At 36.4% G+C, this 25,555-nt stretch overlaps 2 protein-coding genes across 2 annotated transcripts in view; both read left to right on the forward strand.

Moving 5' to 3' along the window:
• SCFD2 (sec1 family domain containing 2) overlaps positions 1 to 25,555 on the forward strand; it is a 454,457-nt gene that overhangs the window by 11,191 nt on the left and 417,711 nt on the right. The window contains exon 2 of the mRNA XM_074229435.1: positions 4,451 to 4,619. Coding sequence (XP_074085536.1) covers positions 4,451 to 4,619 — 169 coding nt within the window. The remainder of the gene's footprint in view (positions 1 to 4,450; positions 4,620 to 25,555) is intronic.
• LOC141517148 (small ribosomal subunit protein uS10-like) lies at positions 5,993 to 13,179 on the forward strand. The gene is made up of 2 exons (XM_074228031.1): positions 5,993 to 6,068; positions 12,740 to 13,179. The coding sequence occupies exons 1-2, from the start codon at positions 5,993 to 5,995 to the stop codon at positions 13,150 to 13,152; spliced, it is 489 nt and encodes a 162-aa protein (XP_074084132.1). The 3' UTR covers positions 13,153 to 13,179.

Genomic DNA, 25,555 nt, shown 5'->3' on the forward strand with positions numbered 1-25,555 from the left:
AAGGGTGTGAGAATGTTTTGGTTCTTGCTGCTTTTTCAGACTTTCCATTGAATGAATGCTATGATTATTCTTGCTTTATTTACCTTATCATTTTAGCAAATGTTTCATGTTTAAGAATCAAAGATGTCATTGTCACCAATTTTATATAAATGGGAAGCACACAGTCTGGGGCTTAGGAGATACATAATACACAAATTATCCTGAGAGTTCTAGTAGAGTTGTCACAAATACGGTCAATGCCTTCCTCTGAGAAAGCCCTTCATTTTTCAAAATTACCAGTGTGAGTACCGTTTGGAGTGAGTGAATCAGTCCAGAAAGAAAGAAAAGGGATGCAGGTCTGTCAAATGCTAAGTGTGCAGGCTGTACTGCCTCAATGGCTTGATGTCACATCCATACTACACCATTTATAGAGCAAAATAAGTTCATTGGGGGTGGCTAGGTGGCGCAGTGGATAGAGCACCAGCCCTGGAGTCAGGAGTACCTGAGTTCAAATCTGGCCTCAGACACTTAATAATTACCTAGCTGTGTGGCCTTGGGCAAGCCACTTAACCCCATTGCCTTGCAAAAACTAAAAAAAAAAAATAGTCTAATTGTACTCTGCCTTGGACAGACTATATATGGAGTATGGTGTAACAGCCCGGAGTGCTGGGCTTCTAGTACCTTCCTACTCAACTATGAAAAACTACATTTATTTCACTGGGGGTGACCATCAACCTTTTCGCTTGTTGTATCTTATAAGTGGACTTTCTTGTATTTTTATTATGACAAATCATCAGATATGTTTTAGTTTTATGGATTTGTAGTGGATAAAAATGCTTTAATTAACATTTTTTTTTATCCTAATGGAGAAGGGATTAGATTGAGTTTATTAGTTCTTGAGTGGTTCTTTCTTTGTCACATATCAGTCTACTGCACTTAATACCTGTAACTTTAGTTATCATTTAGAGAATTTGGATAATATAGCTGTCCGTTCTTTGTAGAGATATTGTAGAAGAGTTTCATTATGATTCTGTGTCAGTAAATTGACATCATGGTATATTGTTCTATAATCATACTTCATTTATCTGGATGAGAAAATTGTCAAAACAATTTATGAGCTTCATTGATATTTAAATGGACCTGTAAACTCATTTATCTCATATATCTCAATCAATAAATGCAGGATCTTTCATACTGTGACATTGTTTTCCATATTCTTCTGAAAATTCAGTGGTTTCAGCCTTGATGCCATATATCCCTTTACTCAACTATTCTCCTGCTAGGCCTATTCTCATTTCTTGACATTTCATAATTATTGATGAAGTCCACAGACTGTCTGTTATCCCTTATTCACCTAACTTGACTAGCTGATATTCTGTTCTGTTCCTACATCTCTGTCATGATATTCTTTTTCTTGTGCAGTAATTCGCTGATAATGTATTGTAGTCTATTTTTATCTGCTCTATACCTTCTTTGGGTGTCTGTCTACCTTAGTTCACAGTGAGTTTTTTTTTGAGCAAAGTAAGGGTTTAATAAATGCTTTTTCATTCATTTATTTAAATTCTCAAACTGGTATAATGTACTCTGTAGACATATGATATAATATCAGTAATAATATTACTGTTAAACGACTTTTATTTGCTAGAAAATTATATTTGTGCATCATCTTTTATTGGTCATCTTCCTAAAAGTATATTCTTTAGAGCTTTTAAGACCTTTATACCTCCCATGATAGGTGATTATAATCATTAAGTTCATTTATTCACTTTGTTAAACTTTTTAAACAAACAGAAAGTTTAGTTTCTTTCATAAGACGTGACCGACAGTTCTGCTTGAGCTTTTGTGATTTTCAGAGCAGTTTTTGTTCAGTACGGAGACCACCTAGGAACTTCTGCTGCCAAAGATCATGGGCCAGCTGCTTCAGCCATTGTTGAACAGAGCATTTAATAATTGTGTTTCATAGGTAGCTTTGTTTGTTGATTGACTTCCAAGAATAATGAAGAGGTTAGATTTGATTTATGATCACCTAAGTGTATTGAGCCTTAGTTCCCTCTCCTTTTCCCTTATGGCAATTGACATCAGCCAGAAGGTTTTATTAATGGTCTTCATTTTAACATTCTAAAGTTGGGAGTTGCTGGAGAACTCAGAATTGATTTTTACTTTATTGGTTTGACTTCTAGATTTTAGAAGGATGAAAACTTTTCTCTTGGATTAAATCTAGCAGACCTAGGATTAACCCTTAAAAGATAGGGGGAATGTTGATATCACAAAAATAAAGTCACTACCAGAAATTTAGGGTTTATTCATTAAATCCATCATTGCAAAACTCAGAACAGGTATTGGACTACCTTATGATTTCAGTGGCCAAAACCAACACTTCTTTTTACTCCCTAGTATGACAAAAAATTCAAACACTTTTCCTCCCAGAGAGAAAACTTTGTTATAATAATTTATATTTTGAAATATTATATGTGAAGCAATGTGGAGTGGTAGATAGAATTTTGGACCTGAGATAAGAAAACGAGTTCAAATCTTCTCTCAGACACTAACTGTGATCCTTGGCAAATTACTTAACCTAAAATTTAATTTCCTCACTTGCAAAATTGTCATTATAAGAGCATCTTCCTCACAAAGTTATTGTGAGGATCAAATAAGTAAATATATAATGTTTTGCAAACCTTTAGATACAAAATAAATGTGTATTACCCTCCTTACTAACTAAAGTAATCCCAAACTTGTGATGCATTTGATGAAAATAAGCAACTGTAATTTTTAGTACTTGCTGCATCTAAAACAACACACCTATCCTAAGATTTTCTATCCTGAGCATTGTAGTACTATGACTATAAAATTCATAAGCATAACTTGCTGCCACTGGTATCATAGAAAGTACCATTGTTTTCCTACATATTCACCCTCTTTGTAAGGATTAAGAATTAGGCAAAAATAAAAGATTATCAGTCATTATGTCTCCTCAGGTCATGTTTTTGAAATTTTTTTTAGTAACTTTTTTTAACTGATTATTTCTTGAGATACTGGTTTATGAAAGGGGTCAACTATCCTGGAAAGCAATGTGTAATTGCACACAAAGAGTTATTAAACCATATATCCCTTTACTCAACTATTCTCCTGCTAGGCCTATTCCCAAAGGAGATCAAAGAGAGCGGAAAAAAAAGTCTTTTATATGCAAAACTATTTCCAACAGCTTTTTTTATGAGGGCAAAAAACTTGGAACTAAGGGGATGGCTATCACTTGATTACTGGTCCAGAATTTCACTACTTTCACTACATTCACTTTTGAATGCATGATGTTTCAGAAGGCATTGTGGTATCATGGAAAGGGTATAAGACTAGACTAGAAATAAGAGATTTCTGTACTAGTCCATTGTTCTGGCTTTATTAGCAGTATTGCCTTTGAAAGTTCATTTATACTAACCAAGACTCATTTCTTTTTTTTTTTTTTAGATTTTTTTTCAAGGCAATGAGGTTAAGTGGCTTGCCCAAAGCCACACGGCTAGGTAATTATTAAGTGTCTGAGGTCGGATTTGAACCCAGGTACTCCTGACTCCAAGGCCAGTGCTCTATTCACTGCGCCACCTAGCCGCCCAAAGACTCATTTCTTAATCGATTGCCTGTCACACCCAAGGCAGGCCAACCAACCTAGCTGTAGCAGCAGAGCAGAAACAGGCAGACAGAAAGACACCGAAAGACAAGAGAGAGACAGAAGCACACAGAAATAGGGAGTCAGATAGAGAGCATGAAAGACAGAAAATAGCATACACCAGGCTAAGCTAGGCACCACTTTAATCACCATATTCCCTCAGACCTGATGGAGACAGCCCAGGACCCTGAACCTGAGTCTTGGAAATAGTATTGTTTCTAGCATACTGCCCTCAGATAGCATCTGAGAAGATAACGACACTCTTCAGATGTAGTCTGGCAGCTGTTTTTGCAGGTGCTCTGGCTGTGGCTACTGAAAACCCAGAAAAGGAAGTTCTTAACATCAGTTTTTGATTCTGTCAAATGGTTCAACATCAGACAATGATACTATTTTGCCAGTGGAAATAGCATTAAAGTGGCTTTGCCATCAGCTTTGCTGCTGTGCCCAAAGGACCATAGAACTTTTCCAGTTGACCTGCAGCTAAAAACTTACATCTCACTCATTGGAATGTGAGCTTCTTGAGAACAGGGGTGGTGCTTTTATTCTTTTTCTATCCCCAGTGCATTACAAATACAGTAAGCACTTAATAAATGTCTTATTCCCTTATTCATTTCTGTATCTGTTATATGAATAAATTAGTCTCTTCTAGTGTCAGAATTCCATGATTTCTCCTTTTATGTCTTAGTTGGCAATGGAACCTTGTACCACATTTATTTTCCTTCTGAAGAGTGATTAACTATATTTCCCACCAAGAACAGTGTATTCCCCCCTACCTCCATTATCTGATTGTTTTCATTTTTGTTTTAATAGGAGCCGTTGGACACCATGGAGATAACTTAGTAGAGAAGATGATTTCATTTCTTCCCAAACTTCCAGGCCACACAAATGATGTGATGGTTAATATGATAGAACTCACAGCTCTCCAGCCAAAGGAAGAGAATTATACTATGATAGCACCTGGCTGCCTAGCCCAATCCAAGTAAGATGTGTTTCTTTCTTATTTTTCTTTCCAAAGAAATGTTTCTATATGATGGGAACATGGAACAAAGCTATTCTCTGGCTGACAGAATCTTAGTGGGTAGCATTTAAAATAGTTTTCTCTAAATTTGTAATAACTATATCTCATAAGCATTCAAATAAATCAAAGTGTAGAATTTCATAGAAGTACCATTTAGGTGTAACATAAGATTGTTCTCAAGAACACTTAAGGGAGTTGATCTATGACTCTCCATTTCTCAGGCGTGGAATATCATATGGATGTAGGTTTTCTCAATCTCTCTCCTTACTCACATGACTATAACAGAACCCACATGGCTTTGGAACTATGTCATAATTTTCTGTGTAAATGATATGTTGTTCTTTTTACTTCTAAATATGCTCACTTTGGGAGCCATGAAAAGAGGCTATATATATACTTAGATAATTCATAGTTTTTGAAGTCAAGGATCTTATTCTTCTATCCCCTTTCCTCTTAGCTTCTTGACCTTCTTCAATGTAGAAGTATTACTTTTGATTTGAAAAATATATTTAGACTTCTTCCTTTATGATAATTTTTTATATTTTTAAACAAAATTTTGAATTCTTCCTATTGTAATTTTGTCCTTCAGTCACTGAAAACTTCATAACCTAGAAATCAATAATGACATTGTAGTTTTCAATTAATTTTGATCTACTAAAATGTATGATTATTTTATGGAGTTAGTGGCATAGTTAGCACCTGCTTTAGACCTATGAGCATCATGGGGAGATAAAAAACAAGGGAAAAAGCAGAATCATAGACTTTGACAGTTGAAAGGGACTTTAGTGACTAATTAGACAAATCATACCTGAAAGAAAACCCCGTTGTAACATCCTCCAAAAGTGGTCATCTAAGCCTTCAAGAATCTTTCAGACAGTTCCTTGTCTTGAAAGAGTAGGTACCTACAACAGAAACATAGGTAAGTAATTATAGATGTATAGAGGAAGCAAGTCTTTGATGAGTGTCCACTGTGTATCTGATACTGGACTAGATGCATTGGGGAGATAGAAAAGAAATATGTCTTGTTTCACATGCCTCCAATTATCATAGAAGAGCCCTGGATTTGGATTTAGAAGACTTTATTTCAAGTCCCAGGCCAACTCTACCCCAGCTGTGTGCATTTGGTCAACTTACTTTTCTTCAACATCTCATTTCCCTCATGTTTAAAATTGAAGGAGCTTGTCTAGATGATGTCCAAGACCCTGCCAAATATAACATCCTATGATACTAGACTTGTCAAAAATTATAGAAGATGTAACTTTAATTATAACTTCACCTAAGGTTGAGGGAAATGGTAGTCTAGGAAGGGGGTTGGAGCAGAAAAATGGAAAAGCATGAACAAGGGCCCAGGAGATATAAGGGTGGGGAAGGAAAATAGACCACCTCAAGTGGAGCAGAGGATTCATGTTGGTGGGACAGAGAAGGCAAGACCAGATTACCAATGACCTTTAAACTGGTTCTACTTGGTTGTCTAGGCAGTGGGAGGCCATTGTAGGTTCTTGATCAGGGAAATGATTTGAAGAAAGTGGTAGTTTACAAAGTCAGAGACACTGTTCATGCTAATGATAAAGAGACACATACAAAATGCTAGTTAATCTCTAGATCATTTCTAGGACTTTGAAAGATATAAACAAAACACATTTGGGTACTCTTACTACCTGTCTTGTCTGATTTTGAACCCATTCTTGCTTCACTCTAATCTATGTGACTTGAACAGTTTGTGGAGTATCTTGAATGATATGATCCATAATTTCAATTTAAATGAAAAACAATTTACAACCATTTTTGGGTTTAAATAGGGGATTAAATCAGTGACTAAGAAGGCACTTCTACTACAGTATATTAGATTAAGACCACTGAAAATAGCCCAGTTTAGAAGCTATTGGAGTGATTTGAAGCAATTATAGTTAGGGTTTTATTTAAGATTTTGTTCATGGGAATGGAAAAGAAGTGATCTGAGAAAATTCTACAAAGGAAGAAGCAAAAGGATTTGGTGATATACTTGTTGAAGGGGTACAGTTAAGAGTCAGAATCAAAGACTTGAAAGGAGTCTTAGAGGTCACCTAGACCAATCTAAACAAATGAACTAATGAAAAATGCATTTTTAAGCTTTTAATAAGAACAAAGCATTGTACTGAGGTGTAAGGATACAGATAGAAAAGTAAGACAGTCTTTTCAAGGAACTCACACTCCAATGGATGAGGCAATACACATTGCAGGTTTGGAGCACAATGAAAACTAAATAATAACGCCTTTTCTTTAGTCTCATTTCCATGGCCAAAATCATTTTATCTTCTGATGTTAAAACATTTGATAACGTCAAAGACTTTTGGGGAAAGGATTTCTATTCTGAGTCTTTGATAGCTGTGTCTATATCCCATGCAGAGGCAACTGGGTGGGTTGTTTCCAAGCCTGATGTCTGAGATTATAGTGCCAGGAGCATTGCTATTATCAGGACTCTTGGGTTCAGGGTCCTGAGTTGTCTCCGTCAAGATCTGAGGGGAAATAATTGTCAAGGTGGTTGTGGCTTGGTTTACCTAGTGTGGGTTGCCTCTATCTCTCAGGATCTCTTATTGCTTTAGCTAGGTTGACTTGACCATCTGCTGTGGTGGGCTTTTGGTGGAGATAGCTGTCCTTCTCTCCACAGAAGTTGCTTGCTTCCCCAGATGCTGACTGTGAGAACTGAAATGGAGTCTGGAATCAGTCTGGAAAGTGCTGCAATTCTAAGAACTGTTGTGCTTATCTCATATCTGAAGAGAAATCCTTTCTACAGCATCATGACCACTGGTCCATCTGAAGACCTCTGGTGATATGGGAAGCCAGCTTCATACCATTTTTCTTTTTTTTTTAAAAATTAAATATTTTATTTATTGTAATTTATTGTAATTACATACAACAAAACTACATACAACAGTAGTTTTTATCAATTATTTTTTTTTTGCCAAGGTTTTGAGTTTTACATATTTCTGTTTCTCTCCCTTCCCTTCCCCCTTCCCCTTACAGAAAGCAATCTGATATAGGCTGTACATTTATAACCATGTCAGATTCAAATTCTGTCTCTAGTACTTACTGCTTGTGGGATCCTCATGTTACCTAAATTTAAGCCTTAGATTACTCATTGCAACTTACCAGTAAGTTTTAGATAACTCTATACATCTAGAAGAAATTACCAAGCTGGGAGTATGGTACACAGAAAAAAGTCCCAATTCTTCATATATCTCACACTCATATTCTTCAGTTTATTCTTGTGTGTTATGGATTCTAGTCTTCTCACCATCCTGGTTACCCTCTTGTAAATATGTTTCTGCTTGGCATTGTGGTGACCAGAATCAGATATAATATTTCCTATATTATCTGACTGCTGTAGTTGAATAAATCAGAAGTGCCATCTCTCTCATGCTGGATAATATGCTTCTATTGATGCACCTTGATTAGCAATCTCATTATATTCTTGTTTTGTTGTTTTTTCCTTTATTAGTTCTTATGTAATACTATTGATGCTTATTACAATTGGTATTTGTTAGGATTCCAGGTCTTTTCCACATGATTGAGTTTTTTCTTGCTTTGCTCTTTCTGTTTGTGTATAGTTGACTTTTTGGAATGCAGTTATAGAATTTTACTTTGCCTATAGCAAACTGACTTCTTAGAAACTGGTAGAATCTCTCATATAATGAGATAAGTATTCTAAGACTGAAGTGACCTTTGGTCCTCTCTGCTTGGGAAGAGCTTCAGGGGAACTTACTCAGACTTATGAGGCTCTTCTTCATCTCTCCTTTCTCCCCCTGCTATTTTTTTTACTTTTTAGTTTTTTCTGGGTTGTAATTAAAAAGTTTCTTATTTCCCATCAAAAAGACCAAAGTTTCAAACCCTGGGGACTCTTAAGAGAGGAATGATGAATTAGGGGAGATACTAATAAATTTATTATTGAAGATGATTTAGTTTTAGGTGTCAGCAGCACACCCTAGATGAGAAATCCTCTAGACTAGTGGTAGTGATATGGTAGGACTTCAGATGTCTATAGGCACTGAAATCTAGTGAGCTATTGAGCTTACCATGGTTGTTTATGTAGAGAATAAAGAAGTGAGAGTAAAAAGGATATGAACAGACTGTTTTCAAATGAAGAAATTAAAGCTATTTATAATCATATAAAAAAGTACTCCAAATCAGTATTGATTAGAGAAATGCAAATTAAACCAACTTTGATGCATCACCTCACAACTATCAGATTGGCCAAGATGAGAAGAAGGGAAGTTGATCAATGTTGGAGAGGTTGTGGGAAGATTGGGACATTGATTCATTGCTGGTGGAGTTATGAATAAATCCAACCTTTTTGGAGAGCAATATGGAACTATGCCCAAAGAACAATAAAACTCTTCATACTCTCTGACCCAGCAATTCCAAATTTGGCTCTATATCCAGAAGAAATTATAAAAAATGGAAAAAAGTCCTACAAGTTCCAAAATATTCATAGCAGCTCTTTTTGTAACTGGCAAGGAATTGGAAATTAAGGGGATGCCCATCAATTGGAGAATGGCTAAACAAGTTATGGTTCATGAATACTATGGAATACTATTATTTTATAAGAAACCATAAATGGTCAGACTCTAGGGAAGCATGGAATAACTTATGGGATCTGATACTGAGCAAAGGGAGTAGAAACAAGGCAACAATGTACACATCAACAATAACATTCTTTAGATGAACAACCTCGATGGAAGCAGCTCCTCTCAGCACTTCAGAGAGCTAGGATAACAGTATTTGACTGGTTATAGACTGTATTATCCCCATCCAGAGGAAGAAAAACAAAACAAAACACACAAAAAAACCCACCCGGTTCAGAATCTTATGAACACTTTATAAAAATGATCTGTCATGTATCTCTTTCCCTTAATCCTAATTCCTCATGCCAAAAATTACTAATTTGTAAACATGTTTATCAAAATATGTACATAAAATGCTAAGCTGACTGTTCCCTGCTGAGGAGAAGGGGGTGGGAAGGGAGGGTGAAGGGAAATTTTTTAATTTGGAAATATGCATGTGCATATGGATGAAAATAAATAAATAAATTTTAAAAAAAGAAGTGAGAGTAAGAAAGACTGAGGGATTAAATTAATGGCTAATGGACAGGGAAGTGATGACCATCAAGAGAGAACAATCAGCCATAACTCTCAGCCAGAACTGGAATGAATGACACCATGCATACCTTCATACTCTGCTCACTCAGTAACTCTTGTTTCCCCTCTGGGGACTGTTGAGACTCATTTTCTGCCCTTTATTTTCACTTGTTTCTTTGAAGTTATTTCATTGTTCTTTGTGCATATCTTATTCCCCTTCCTCTATTTAGAGTAAATTTCTTAGTGCTAAGGTTAGAGTATATAGGAGGCTTGAGTGGTCAGAAATATCAAAGGGTAGGGAGAAGGACCCAGAGGATATGAAAAGAAATCTTGAGATTTATCCAAGAAGTTGCTAATTAATGGATGAGAAATTTCCATAGAATTGTGGAGCCACAAGTCACTTTGGCCAACAGGCAGGCATAGACTAAACATAGGTAATTATCTTTTCTGAAAGATTGGCTGTGAAAGGAACAAGTATGAATTATAGCTAAAGGGGAAGTGATAGCTTATTTATAGTAGTGGGAGTAACTAGCTCAGATATGGAGCTAGGAGATGTACACAAATTATATGTACATATAGTATATCTATAATTTTTAAAGTTACAAAGTAATTTTCTTATTTTGACTATTTTTTATAATAATATGCATTTCATAATTAGAGTAACCTAAGAGTTGGATGCTTGAAAAAAAGAGAGAAAGGGGCCTGAGAAAATGGTTCTATTTAATCCATTGAAAAAAGAGATATTAAAACAAATCAGTTTTCTTTGTATATATGTCAGTAAAAACAAAATCAAAAACTTTTTAAGAAAAAGGGGTGCAGGGAGAAGAAAATGCATTGAGATGAAAAACAGATGGATACTACTTCCCAGAGAGTAAGTGATATGCTTGTCCATGAAAACAGCTTAACTAAGTAAAAGTCTTCAATTGTGATATAAACACTGATAGTTTAAAATTATCCCTGATGTAATCCTTGTAAATCCTCTACTTTGTCTACATAAAACTAAAAAAAAGTTCTGACTGGCTAACCACAATGAACAGATAAGAATGAAAATAGAATAGAACAGTGTTAGATCTTTCCCTGTTCATCTGGATCTCTTGCTTATCTAGAGTATCTAGATCATGTACTGAAAGCTATGAATCCTCTGTCCTATGTGGACCCTTAATCTGAGAATGGACCTATTTCCTGCCCCATTTTTGCTCTCTTTGACCCTGTTTTCTATTCTTGATTAAACTTGGACTCATCTTGACTCCATAGCTATGCTTCCTACTTCTGTAGACAGTCCTACAGACTGTAGTTCAATCCTGTCAAGCTACCATTGTTTCTTGTAGTCAGTAACACTAAGGTCCACTTGCTCCACTTGCCCTGATTCATTGTACTGGTGTGCCAATTGCTTCAGAGTCAGTAAACAGGGTCAGGGAATTGGTAGAAGCTCAGAGAGTCATCGAAAGGGGTCAAAGAGGCCAACTAGTACCTTTATAGGAATCCTGCTATTTTACCTCTAAGTGGTTAGTCAGCCTTCTGTAAAGGCCTCCAATGAAAGGTAACCCCCCCCCCCCAACACACACATACACCTCTTGAGACAGCCTATTCAATCTTTGGATGACTCTGATCGTTAGGAAGGTTTACAATGTTTACTCACTATTTCCAGGCCTTCCTGAGAAATCCAAGTAGAGCAAACTCAGTCCTTCCAGGGATAGACCTTCATGTATTTTAAAGTAATTATGAGGTTTCTTAATACCCTCCCACCATCTCCCCCAAGATAATAGGGGATATGTCTGGAAGGTGGGTTTGGAAGTAATAATCATACTTTCCCTTCAAGATTGGTAGTGTCAATATTATCCAGATTTATTTGTTTATTGTTTTGCTAGGCCTGTGATTTCATTGGTATGAAGATGATTCCTCTATCAGTGCCTAGCAGAATCTTCTTTGTCACTTCAAGTCCTGGAGGGCTGTGTGAGGCACTGAGAGGGCTTTGTTAACAGTCACACAACCAGTGTGTGTTAGAGGAGGGTCCCAACTCTCTATCATCTTCATTCCTCAGGATTACATTATTCTGCCTCTCATTTCCATTTTTAACAGAATGATCCAGAAGTTAAGTGACTTGCCCGCAAATTTGAGCCCTGATTCAGACTCCAGATTTTACTGGCTTCAGGTTCTGATTTCTTTTTGCTATGACTGTCTCGTTTATATTTTCCTTCATTATAATGATGATGATGACCACAGTAAAAGACAACTATAATTATGGCTTATGTTTGCAACTATCTTACAAACTTCTTTAAATCAGGGACCATGGTATAATTCTTTTTTTTTGTTTTTTGCAAGGCAGTGGGTTAAGTGACTTGCCCAAGATCACACAGCTAGGTAATTATTAAATGTCTGAGGTCGGATTTGAACTCAGGTCCCCCAGACTCCAAGGCCTGTGCTCTATCCACTGCACCACTTAGCTGTCCCCCATACTTCTTTTCTGTGTTCCTTAATACTTCTTATGGTGCTTCTACTCATTGTAAATGTTCAGTTACTACTTGACCAAGTCACTTAACCGCCATCTGCCTTAGTTTCCTGAGTAAAATATGAACGAATAAAATAAGTAAAAAAACTGCCTCCTAGGATTATTGTCATAATCAAAGAAAGTGATATTTATAAAGCACTCAGCATATTGCCCATCGCATAGTAGACAGAAAGTGCTCATTTCTTCCTTCTCTTTCAGGAGGTGAGTAGCATATTTTATTAGCATTTATCAGAATTATTTTATTATTAGCCAGTCAAAATTCTTAAGTCTTTCAAAGTTGTTTTTCTTTACAATGTTATTGTTATATGAATTGTTCTCCTTGTTCTTCTTGCTCTATAATTCATCAGTTCATAAAAATCTTTCTGCCTCTTTGGTGGAGATAGCACTGCTGTGGTTCTGTGCAGGCAGCACTCCCTACCTTTCTGCCTCCTGACTCACTGCTGTTTGCTCACACTGAGGAATAAGTTGGTCAGGAAGCCACTCCACTGCCACGGCATTCAAAAACACTGGCAAGACACTCGTGGAGCCTGAAGTGGCCATTCACCAGATCCATATCACCCTCACCAGCCGTAATGTGAAGTCACTTGAGAAATTTTGTGCTGATCTAATTAGAGGAGCCAAAGAAAAGAACCTGAAAGTGAAGGGACCTGTTCGAATGCCCACTAAGACACTTCGCATCACAACCAGAAAAACTCCTTGCGGTGAAGGTTCAAAGACTTGGGATCGGTTCCAGATGGGAATCCAGAAACGCTTTATTGATTTGCATAGCCCTTCTGAAATTGTTAAGCAGATCACTTCTATCAGCATTGAACCAGGTGTAGAAATTGAAGTCACCATTGCCAGATGCCTAATCACTCATCTCTTTAAATAAATTGATTTTCAACTATTGAAAAAAAAATCCTGATTTTTCAGAAACCATACTTTTAATAATCTGTTTGGGAACAATAGTATTCTGATATGTTGCACCAATTAATCAAGAATCATTGGCTCCAATTTAATGAGTGAGGAAAGTATGCATTGTTTTCCATTGTCAGAGAAATTAATTTTTATAGTATTACAGAAAATAAACCATGACCTGAATTAATTCCTTTACTAAGTAGATCCTCTTAGCTCAAAAGAATTAATGTTCACAGTAATGTTTACTCCAAGTTCATTGATATTTAAAATTTTATAAAACCTTAACTCCTTTTTTTGAAAAGTGATTCTTCTTGATTTAGATTCAAAAATGCTGATTTGAATTGAATTGAAATTCAACTTCAAATAACATTCTTTGTGTTGTTGAACTATGGCTATAAACAACATATAAATATTTACATATTGTGTGACAAGTGGAGACTGTTTTCCTTTAAATGCTTTGGGATAGAATCTCCAGTCTCCACTGGTGCATTTCAGTGAAGTAGGAGAGCAATGCTTTGGAGGTGAATTTGGTATTATTAGTCCCATAGTACTCTGGCCGTTTCAATCCCTTTAATTACTTCTTTGCTTCATTCCTAAAAGACCATCACTGCATTGTTCATTTCAAATAAACACTGCATCTTATTTGGGAGAAAGACCTGTGGCTCCACCCCTCACAGATTGCTATATTTTTGAGATACAGCTCTCCAGATGAAACATCTGGACTCAGTTAGGGGTTTAGCAAACAGAATTAATGAATAATTTATGGCTGGTATGGTAAAATAAAACAGGGTTCTTTTCCTAAAGCTGAGGAAAAATGAACCACTTGAAAGATTTAAATGAAAATTTTACATGCCAGATGTTGCTTAAGTTCTATAGCTTGATAAAGGATTGAAAAGTTTAAAAGATATTTTTTTAAAAAAATTCTTTCTCACTGGTCTACAGAAATTTAGAGAAAAAGAACTGAAGGGTAGTCATTCTGATGGGATAATTGCTTACACATTGCTACCCTGTCATGGATTTCTGCTTGGCAATGAATATTGAAGGGAACCATAGAATCTTTTTCTCATTTAAAGATTTGAAATGGCTTATGGTCTCTTATGTTGTGAAGGGCCTGAACTGGATCATTATGGTATGTATGCACATAATTTAAGTGGAAACAATTACTCATTCAAACAAAGTTTCGAAATCTCTGGGGTCTCCTAAAGAAGCAAAGTGAACACTAGAAGTGACTCAGTCCCTTTGGATTCTGCTTCCAGGATTTTATCATTAGGCTTTTGTCATTGTTTTTCAAAGGCCAATACCAATCCAGATTCTTCTGTGGATCTATGAATGTTTGTCACTGATAAGGGAGCCACAGTCTCAAGTCAAGGAAGTTCAATGTTTCTAAACCAGTTCACTGAAATACACCTGTGTATCACACAGACCTTAATATAGGTAGGTTTCAGGAAGCCAAACTTTCCTTGTATTTTTGATGATTACAGTTCCTTTCATGGACCACCTGCTTTTCTTCTTCTTTTTTTTTGGCAGTGCCTTAAAGCTAAAATGGCCTTTTCTTATTACCACTTGAATCATGCTGGGATATGAGTGGTAGAAAAAGTTGTTTGGCTGGAGTCAAGTTCAGTTCTGGGAATGTGTCAGAATGTAGAATCAATGACCTTGGTCTCAGTGAGAGATACCTTTGGTTTAATCTGGTCCAGGAAGTGTGTGTGTGTGTGTGTGTGTGTGTGTGTGTGTGTGTGTGGTATGCCTGCATGTGTGCACTTGTATGTTTGCACTCTGTAATATAACAATGATACTAAACGTACACGCAAAAGTTCTTCCCTCAAGAAGAGGAATGTTGCATTTTTCTAGAGGGCTGCAACATTCAAACAAATCAGAATATACACAAATATTTGAAGAATAGAAAGAGAAAGCTTAACAAGTACTGTGATCTGATCAGGAAAGGCTTCCCATAGGAGATGACCCATGAACTGACCCTTGAAGATTTGACTCAATGAAACAAATAACCACTACCACTTTATTCTCTCTTCTTCATCTTCACCACTACTACTACCACCATCACCATCATCATCTCCTCCTCCTCCTCTTTCATCTTCTTTTTCTCTATCCTTTTTCTCTTCCTCCTTTCCTCTTTCCTCTCTTCCTTCATTTCTCCCCTTTCTTCCTCTTTCACTTCCTCTGTGTAATCCTTAGAGAAAGTCTATCCCATCACCCCTGGCCTTTTCAACCAGGATAGTTATTCTCTACTCATTTTCCTATGCCAATGCATGTATTTCCCCTTTTCAGCTTTCCCCATGTACTCTAAAATGAATTTTAAATAAACAAATATGCTTTAAAAAGGAGAGTTGGGAAATGGGAAGTGTGAGTTAATGAGGATAGTGAACCCCCTTTTAGGGTACTGAATTGAACAAAGCCAAAGAAAATATATGAATTTGTAAATACTTTTTAAAACAGCATTTTCACTTTTCAGCTATGTTCCTGAAATATATTTTCAATTCCCCTCTTACAAAATATTTTATTTTCCTTATTATATGTATTTCAGCAGGTTGATTTATATTTTGATGTTTTCTTGTATTCAGTGTATTTTTCTTTTACTTTCTTGGAAGGCTCTACATTTCTCCTGTGAATATAGTTTGGAGCAGTATGGTATTTGGATAAAATACAAGTCATTGAACATATATTTTAAGATGAGAAATATATTTTAAAACAGTCTAAACAGTTAACTAACCATTAAGCTACTTTTTAAAAAAATTATTTTTTAATATTTTTCTTTAATTTGTTTACACATTACTAAAATATTCTTCTTGTAAGAGTAAATATAATACCCCTGCCTCCCACAAAAATATAAAACCTCATGAGAAATAAAGTGAAAGAAAGAGTCTGTGTTCTGATACCATTAGCTCTGCCTTAGATGAATCACATTCTCTATCATAGAAGTTACTTCCATATTTTTCCACAGTTGCTGTTGCTGATTTTAATTCCCTCTATCCATTCCTCCCCCCTACCATCTATTATATTTTCTCTTTCCTTTCACTCTGTCCCTCTTCAAAAATGTGCTGTAGGGCAGCTGAGTGGTACAGTAGAAAGAGCACCAGCCCTGAGACCAAGAGGCCCCAAGCCTATGTCCCACCCCAGAGACCCAGCAACCACCTGGCCCCATGGTCCCAGATAGGCCACCCAAACCCAGCACCTTGCAAAAAAAAGTAAAGAAGAAAATGTGTTCTATTTGACTATCTTCTCCTGTAATCTACCTTCTCCTCTATCACCCACATCTCCCCTCCCCTTCCCCTGTCCCCCTTCTCCTTTTTCTTCTAGATTTCTATACCCTATTGAGTGTGTATGCTGTTTCCTCTCTGAGCCATTTCCAATGAGAATGAGGGCTCCTTCATTGTCCCTCACCTTCCCCCTTCCATACCATTGCAAAAGCTATTTCTTGACTTGTTTTTACATGAAATATCTTAAGTCTATTCTACCTTTCCTTTCCTTTTCCCCCAGTACATTTCCTTTTCACCCATTGACTTCATTTTTGTAATATATTATACCTTGAAATTCAGTTCCGTCTTGTGCCTTGTCTATAAAAGCTCCTTCTCACTGCTCTATTAAATGAGAAGGTTCATATGATTATTATCAGTATCATTTTTCCATGCAGGAATACATGCAGTTCATCATCATTAAATCCCTCATAATTTACCCTTCTCGTCCACTCTCTCTCTATGCTTCACCTGAGTCCTATATTTGAAGGTCAAACTTTCTGTTCAGCTGACTGTTTCAACAGGAACATTTGAAATTCCCCTGTTTCATCGAAAGTCCATCTTTCCTCTGAAAGAGGATGTTCAGTTTTGCTGGGTAGTTGATTATCAGTTGCATTCCAAGCTCTTTTGACTTCCAGAATATTATATTCCAAATCCTATGGGCCTTTAATGTGGATGCTGCCAAATCCTGTGTGATCCTGATTACAGCTCCACGATACTTGAATTGTGTCCTTCTGGCTGCTTGTAATATTTTCTTTTTGACTTGGGAGTTCTGGAACTTTGCTGTAATATTCATGGGGGTTGATTTTTTTGGATCTCTCTCTTTTTATTAAATCATGCTTAACTTCTTTAATTAATATAAATATTTTTCCTCTCCCTCTCACTCCCCGTTCTACTAAGGGGGAAAAAGAAAATTAAACTTCTTGCCACAAATTGAAATGATCAACAAGATGAATTCCCTCATTGGATGAGTTAAAACAATACATGTCTCTGTACTCAATTAGCATCACTTCTCTGTCAGGAGGTGGTTAGGATATTCCCATCATTGGTGCTCTAGAATCATGAATGGTAATGGCTCTGATAAGGGATTCTTACATATTTCAAAGATGTTTCTTCCATCATTGTCATTGATATTATATAACTCTTCCTGTTTCTGCTCATTTCACTTATGAAAGTTCCTCAAAGTATTCATTTTTATAAAATTGAGTAGTGATATAAAATGTTCTCTCTGCATCAGTTCATAAATCTTTTTGCTTCTCACTGAAATCATCTTTCCCCAAATGTCTTAGAATACAGTAGTATTCCATTGCATTCATATGGCATTATAAATTCAATTTGAATCTTGACTCTGTCATTTCCTAGTTGTGTGGTCTTTCACCTTAGTGGGTTCAGTTTCCTCATCAGTCAAAAGGGAATGAGTTGAAAGAGATGATCTCTGAGGTCTAAAGAGTCCTAAGCCTATGATTCTATGCATTCTATTTGGGGATGGGCCAACTCAAAGTCATCCATGATGCTGCTGCTGTTTTGGATCTCTTTCTAGAGGAGATCAATGGATTCTCTCAATTTCTATTTTACCCTCTGCTTCTAAGATATCAGGGAAATTTTCCTGTAGAAATTCTTTAAAAATGAAGTCAAGGCTCTTTGCCTGATCATGACTTTCAGGTAGCCCAATAATTTTTAAATGATCTTTACTGGATCTGTTTTCCAGATCAGTTGTTTTTTTCAATGATATTTCACATTTTCTTCTAGTTTTTCATTCTTTTGGTGTTGAATTATTATATTTTGATTTCTCACAAAGTTGTCAGCTTCCTTTGGCTCCATTTTATATCTAAAGGTTTTGTTTTCCTCAAAGAGTTTTCTTATCTCCTTTTCCATCTGGCCAGTTCTTTTTAAAGTATTCTTCTCCTCAATAATTTTTTGAGCTGTTTTATCCATTTGATCTAAATTGGTTTTTAATGTTATTTTCTTCAGAATTTTTTGGGATTGCTTTGACTAAGCTGCTGACTTTGTTTTCATGTTTATCCTGCATCTCTCTCATTTCTCTTCCCAATTTTTCTTCTACCTCCCTTACTTGATTTTCAAATTTTTTTTGAACTCTGTCATAGCCTGAGCCCAATTTCTGTTTTTCTTGGAGGCTTTTTGATGCAGAACCTTGGACTTTCTCATCTTCAGATTGAGTATTTTGATCTTCCATGGCACCAAAGTAATTGTCTATGGCCAGGTTCCTTTTTTTCCCTGTTTACTCATTTCCCCAGCCTGTGCCTGGTTTTGGGGTACTTCCCGAGCTTTTTGAGTATATTGGGACACCCCCACAAATACCTCACTTCCTTCAAGGTCTTATGGGAGGCTCTGACTACTCTCCTGTCTATTGAATGGCCACCAGTTTAACCCCTCTGCCATAGGACCTTGAGGTAGGTCCCTGCTCTATGGGGGCCCCAGACTGCAACCAGGGTCTGAATGTGGTCAAAGCCCCAGTGTCCTGTCCCAGGGACAGAGGACAGACCTCAACAGTCTCCCTCTACTCCCTTACCTTCTGTGGGCTGAGCACTCAGGTAGCAGCTGCTGGGTAGCCCCTGCTGGGTGGCTTCAAAGTCCTACTTCTGTTTCCTGGAATCTGGGCTGCAATGAGGGCCACAGCCATGCTGAGGAGGGCCACTCTGGCCTGGGCTTCATGCTTGCTCTGGCAGATGTCTCCCTGCTGATCTTCCAAGTTGTTCTTGGTACTCCCTGGGTTGGAAGGTCAGAAAACTGCTTCTGCTGCCAGGAGCCGGGCTCCCAGGGATTCAGGCACCCTGAAGCTGTTCCCAGAAGGCTGAAGGTACTTCACTCTGGACTGTTGCTGCCCCCTCCAATCCTGTGGAACAGAGCCTGTCTACTATTTTCCAGGTAACCTTGGGCTGGAAGATCTTTCTGTGGGTTCTGTCTCTTGAAAATTTAGTTAGGTTTTTGAAATATTTTGGAGAGAGCTCCTAAGAAAGGCTGTTCTCCTGCTGTTCATCTTGGCTCCCCCCCAAAAATATTTTTTCTTCTTATGGGAATGTTTGGAACAGTAAAAATGTTTAATGCTTTTCTCATAGGAATTCAACTGACAATATCATCTAAGACATTTTTATATTGATTAGAATAATTAAATCACCAGTTGTATTTGTAAAAATAAGCAGTTCAAAACATTGCAACCTCATTATATCACTCTGATAATACCAGATCACTATGTTAATACTAAATACTGATATTTATATAGTGCTTTAAGGTTTAAAAATTGCTTTACATATGATTTTTCCCTTGATTTTCACAACGATGAAGAAGGAATTGAGGCTCAGACAGATTCAGTAACTTGCACAAGATCACGGAACTAGACAGCTTTCAGTGGTAGTATTTGATGGTAATGGGGTATAAAAGTAGACCTCCCACAGACTCCTAGGATATTGTCTGTGGAGGCAAAGTCTAAGAAAAGATCTCTTCATTATTGTTTGAAATGGTAATGATTTTAGGCATTTTGATTTGTGATGTCATTTGCATGTTAAGTATAGTCTTATAAGAGAATACTGTTTGTGAAAAATGAGTTAGAGCAGGTCTGTGTACAATAAGTTGAAATCAATTTGTTAAACAAAAATTGCACTTGATGTCACTAGTCAGCTATAGAGAACTAAAGAGGCTTTACCTCCTGACTGTCAGTGTAACTTATTGAATAATCCCTTCATTAGTTGGGTGTTACCAGTTCTATTCCCTTATTGTTATAGAATGCCTACTTTAAGGGCAATAATGAAAATGGGAGAGGAGAGAGGAAAATGATAAATTTGGATGTTATAGAAGACAGTGACTATTATTAGAAATAATAATAATAATAATAATAAAGGTGTCCATGGAGAAAATAATTGGTAAGAAGTTCAAGTATGGTACTTGGTGATTCATGTGTTTATTTATTTTTATTTAAAAAATATTTTTGGCTTTTGCAAGGCAATGGGGTTAAGTGACTTGCCCAGGGTCACATGGCTAGATAATTGTTAAGTGTCTGAGACCAAATTTGAACTCAGGTCCTCCTGACTCCAGTGCCTATGCTCTATCCACTATGCTACCTAGCCACCCTGATTCATTAGTTATAACCAACAAATTGGGTGGAAATTATACATAGCTTTTCATTTTTGGTTCAAGGTAAGTACTCCCTCATAACACTTGGTAGGTAGCAAATCACAGTAAATCACCTTTTTATAGAACTAATAAATTTACAGTGATTTTCTGTGAGCTAGGGGTATTTTTTATTGGCCTCATTTTTACAGGTGGACAAATTTTGGCTTGGGAAGTTGTGACTTGGTCAAGGACACAGCTACAGAATGGCAAAGCCTAGACTTGGACTCAGATCTTCTGATCCTAAGACCATTTTTCTTTCCTTTATTCCCAATTAGTTGTACTGTGCCTAAAAGGAACATGATGGTGAGTTATTAGATAAAGATAAAGGGAGAAGCAAACAAATTATTTCATGATAGGAGGGAATAGACAATAGGCAGCCTGCCTGGATATTCCTGACACAGATCATGATACTTGCAGAGATATATAATATGGTGATTATGTTTGACTTTGGTATTCAGACATCTATTAGAAGTTTCATTTTATTAGGTCAAAGGTCAAAGAAGTGAGGAGGGGAACTTAATTCTGACTAACTTGGAAGAAGTGACAGGTAATAGAAGTGAGGGGAAATGAAGAGAAAATTGAGGGTTTGTGAAAGACAAGGAGGAAAATACTGTGTATAATAATGTTTACTTTAGGTTTCAAGAAAGTTGATTTTTCCAAGTTCAAGAAAAACAATAATTGTGATTCAATGACCCGAGATGGGAAGATTAAAGAAAAATGAGGTCTCAAAAATTAAATTCTGAAGATTAGAACAAATTTTCCCAATAATGAAGAAAAGGGGAGCCACCTAAGGAGATAAAGGAGATGGGGGATAATGATCTCAGATTTTAAAAAGACAGGGACAAAAGATAGAAGTTAGACAAGGTTTTTGTGACTCAAACCCATAATGAATTGTGACTTCTGAAGAAGGCTACTGACAAAAAAAGAAGTTTTGGCTATGCCTGAGGCAAGAAGGTAAGTGATTTATACAACTCAATTCAGGTTTTTCTCTCAAAAGTTTCCATTATTACTTTTTTTACGTCTATTGATGCAAAATTCTCTGACTTTGTGAAGCATTGTGTAGTGAATTAGACTTGTCACTGGCCTTCAAATTGAGGGGGAGCGTCTACTCAAGGCAAGACAGTAGGTTTTCTTAGTGTCTTCCCTTCTCCACATATTCTATAAGAATGAATAAATGAGATTTTAATTTTTTATTTTTTGGTAATTGGAAGATTGATTTTCATGATGTGAATCTGAAGTATATTGTTTATATTTTCCATAGCCAAGAAGGCATTAATATCTTCTTGCATAATGGTCTCAAACTACCATTGACATTGGAACCCTGGACTGAGGAAGCTTCAACCCATGATTTGATAGTTCTTTGACCAACTTCCCCTTTTGTGAGGAGGTCTTCCTTCACTTCCAAGAAGTACTGTGGTAGCCAGGCAGATATATTTCTATTTTATCTAGGGTTGAAATTGCCCTGACCCATGCCTGTTCAGCTGTAGCTGAATGAAAAGGAGTTAATACTTAACATGACATTGCTGTGAAAGCATGCTTTTCCAGACGTTTCTTAAAAGTTACCAAATGTCTGGTGCATTTTTCATCACTACCTCATGACAGTTTTCCTGTTCTTTGGTACCATTTCTGGCTTTGGACCTCTGACCTCAGGCTCAAGTTCTAGTATCCTGTGTAAACTCTCTAAAAACCATTTCCCTTTGGGAGCTCTCAGCTTCGACCTTGGCCCAACTTTTTCTTTACCTGCTTAAATTCTGGTTTTGACTGTTGCTCTCAGGCTTAGTTCCTTATTCCAGTATAATTCAGTAAAAAGATTGTTGGTCTTGAAACTAGGAGAAGCCAGGTTTAGTTTCTTTTTTCACATCCCTAAGCCTTATTCACGGTCTGTAAAATGGGACTACTAATACTTGCATAGCATAACTCATAGGATTATTATTATGATGAAAACTCTTTTGCCATTAGGATTGAGAGCCATAATACTGATGCTTATAATTGTTGTCATTGTTCCAGCCTGACCCACAAAACTTTTGTGACTTCCTGACTTTGATTTTCCCCAGGCTTTCTACTTTACCTGCTTACACCTAAGTTTGAATGGTATTCTCTTCTCTCAATATGCATTCTCTTCTTTGACTCTTCTATTTCCCACAGTCTCCAGCACCATTATATGTCTACTTGCTCTTCCATCTCATTGGGGTAGTAGCCCAACAGAAATAACACATTAATGAGAAGAGGATTAGTAAGACAAAGAGGAGAAGGAGCTTCTATGTTATTTGGATGGGTCTAAAACTTCAATACTTTTTCAGCTTCCCTTTATGGAACACAACATCCATGTCTACTTGATAAATTCAGGTGACAATAACTTCATACTTGAGAGGATTCACCTCTCTAAACCTCAGTTTTGTCATCTTCAGATGAAAGTATTGGGCAAATTAAATTGACTTTTATCATTCCCTCCAGCTCTGAATCCAGAATTCTGTGCCATTATAATTATCAGAAAAATACAAATACAGCATTTAAAAAGAGATTCATTGATATTTTTAGCTTAGTTTGTGGCAGTGATTGCCAAAAGTAAATTGTGTTCTTCTTTCCCCCTGCAGCTGACAGGTTTCAGTGAATCTTAGTGTCATAGAAAATGAATAAGCATAAACAGATGTGGAGGGGAGAGTATACAGTTCAGTTTTCTTTAAACCAGTATAATGCACATTTTAATTTCACTGTTAACATTTTACTGCATCCTTTAAAAGATATTTTAACTTTGCCCCTAACCTCTTTTCTTAGAGATATAAATAAACCTAAGCATCTTGTCAAATATTGGTCATATGATATTAATTCCTAGGGCAATATTATCTAATCTCTTTAACTATAAAGTTAAGTCCAGATTCGAATTCATGTTCTTGGACTTCAAATATTCAGTGGGGTAATAGATATTTGGACTCAGCGTCACGAGATCTTGGATCCACATCTTATCCCAGACAATTACAGGGTTTGTGACTGTAGGCAAATTATTTAACATCTCTGAGATTTCAGTTTCCTTATCTTTAAATTGGGAGTAGTACAAGAACCCATATGGAAGACGGATCAGATTCATTTGTTTTAAGAGGACAGAGACAGGAGCAATGGGTTGAGGTTGCAAGGAAGTAGTTTAAGGCTCCATGTAAGGAAAAGCCCACTTACCATTACAGAGAGAGTTGTCCTAAAGTGAAATACAGTGCCTCATTTGTATGTTTCTTGAGTCTTTGAAGCTTGACTTCCTTGCTTTCTCTTATGATTCTTCATTCTTGGAGGCCTTCAACCAGAATCTGGTTGATCACATGTCCTATAATATGTTATGATAGAAATTCCTTCTGGTTATGCATTGGATTAGGATCTAGCTAGGCTTCTTCTGACTCTCAAATGCTGTAATTATATATTAAAGTGCTTTATCAGTCTCAAAGTGCTATTATTATTTTTAATACATCATTGTTAGATAATGAATTTCTAGGTTACCACTGAGCACAAAGTAGACTAGTACCATTGTATTAGGCCAGTACTATGTATATTTCAGGATTTTTATAAGACTAAACATTGTTCTTCCTATCCGGATGATTTTTTTTCTTCTCAACAGAAATATCATCCTAAAGAACTCATTCAGCCACCATTAGCATGATTGCAGAATGTTTTTAATGTTTATCTTTTACCCTATGTTAGTGGGGGTGGGATGGGAAAAGGGATTCTAGAACACAAAGCCACATTTAGTTTTGTCCAACACCAGTGTATAACATTACTCTTCTATTTCTGGGCAGGGAGTAATCTAAAATTCTCTAAGGGTATTTCATAATCTATAGCTTGGCTTGGTGAGTAAATTTAGTATTCTGTTTGTTTTAAGCATTCTATGTCAGACTCCACACCTTGGGAATGTGTTAACCACAGCTTTTTAGAAGCATATGCATTATCTAAGCAGAACAATGTGAATATTTTAAATTTAAAGAATAGTTTGCAACGATATGTAGTAAGATTCTTAACTAAGAATGAGGGCCAAGTATTTTAACTTCTTGTTGTAGCTGAGCTTTGTACCAAGGTATCCTTAAAATATTCCTTTCTATGATATTGATTATATACATTGTTGATTAATGGACTCTTTCATTGAATACTTTGATGAATCTTTGATTTCATTAGTATGGGTGTTCTTTCCACTGATAAATCCCATTCTCTCTATGTTTAATTATGCCTTATAATTCTTATTCATATCTTTCCACAAATCCTTTAAAATATTTCTCCCATTTTTATTGCTACCTTTTGTTTTTACATTTGTTTCTGAATACTATATATCCCTTCCTACTCCCTTACCCAAAAGCCATCCCCTTGTAGCAAAGATTGAAAAAAAAAGAGAACACAAAAAAGTAGTTCTTTGCAACTGATACATTCAGTATTTCTCACAGAACCATAAATCCTTAATGGAAGATCCACACAATGTACTGGAGGCCTCTGTTTCATTTTTTTCGGTATCTCAGGGGTACCATTGTAACATTTGTACTTCCCATCTATTTCTTCCTATTCTCATGAAGTGATTTGGAAGTTTTCCTTTCCATGTATGTTTGTCTTCCATGAAGTCCTTTATATTAATTGCCCCTGCTGTACAAATCATTGTTGATAAATTCCCATCTGCTCATGTATCTTTCCATTGCCCTTTGAATTGCTTGTAATGAAAGAGTTTTCGATACTGTTCTTAAAAATAACAGTAATTTCTAGATATATCCCCTCCTGTCTCAGAAATTTTATTCTCCCTCTAAAACATAGAAAACCTTATCATGTTGATTTTCTTGAGTTTGTGGTAGTCCATGACTGATAGCATCACCAGGAGAATATTGATATTAAATAGAGGAATTTTTAATGATAATGTAATGAAGGAGACATCGACATGACTTCTTAGTTTTCCTAAATGCAGTCTGGCTAATCTTTTCCCACTCCTCAATTCTAGGTCTTTATCATTGTCAATATTTAGTGTTAATCCAAAATGATTCC

The sequence above is a fragment of the Macrotis lagotis genome, chromosome 3 (assembly GCF_037893015.1).
Source record: "Macrotis lagotis isolate mMagLag1 chromosome 3, bilby.v1.9.chrom.fasta, whole genome shotgun sequence".
Taxonomy (NCBI): domain Eukaryota; kingdom Metazoa; phylum Chordata; class Mammalia; order Peramelemorphia; family Peramelidae; genus Macrotis; species Macrotis lagotis.

Coding starts and splice junctions, on each gene's coding strand:
- LOC141517148 (XM_074228031.1), top strand. CDS start 5,993: ATGAACAAGGGCCCAGGAGATATAAGGGTGGGGAAGGAAAATAGACCA. Junction 6,069..12,739: donor GGAGCAGAGGATTCATGTTG/GTGGGACAGAGA, acceptor GCTCACACTGAG/GAATAAGTTGGTCAGGAAGC.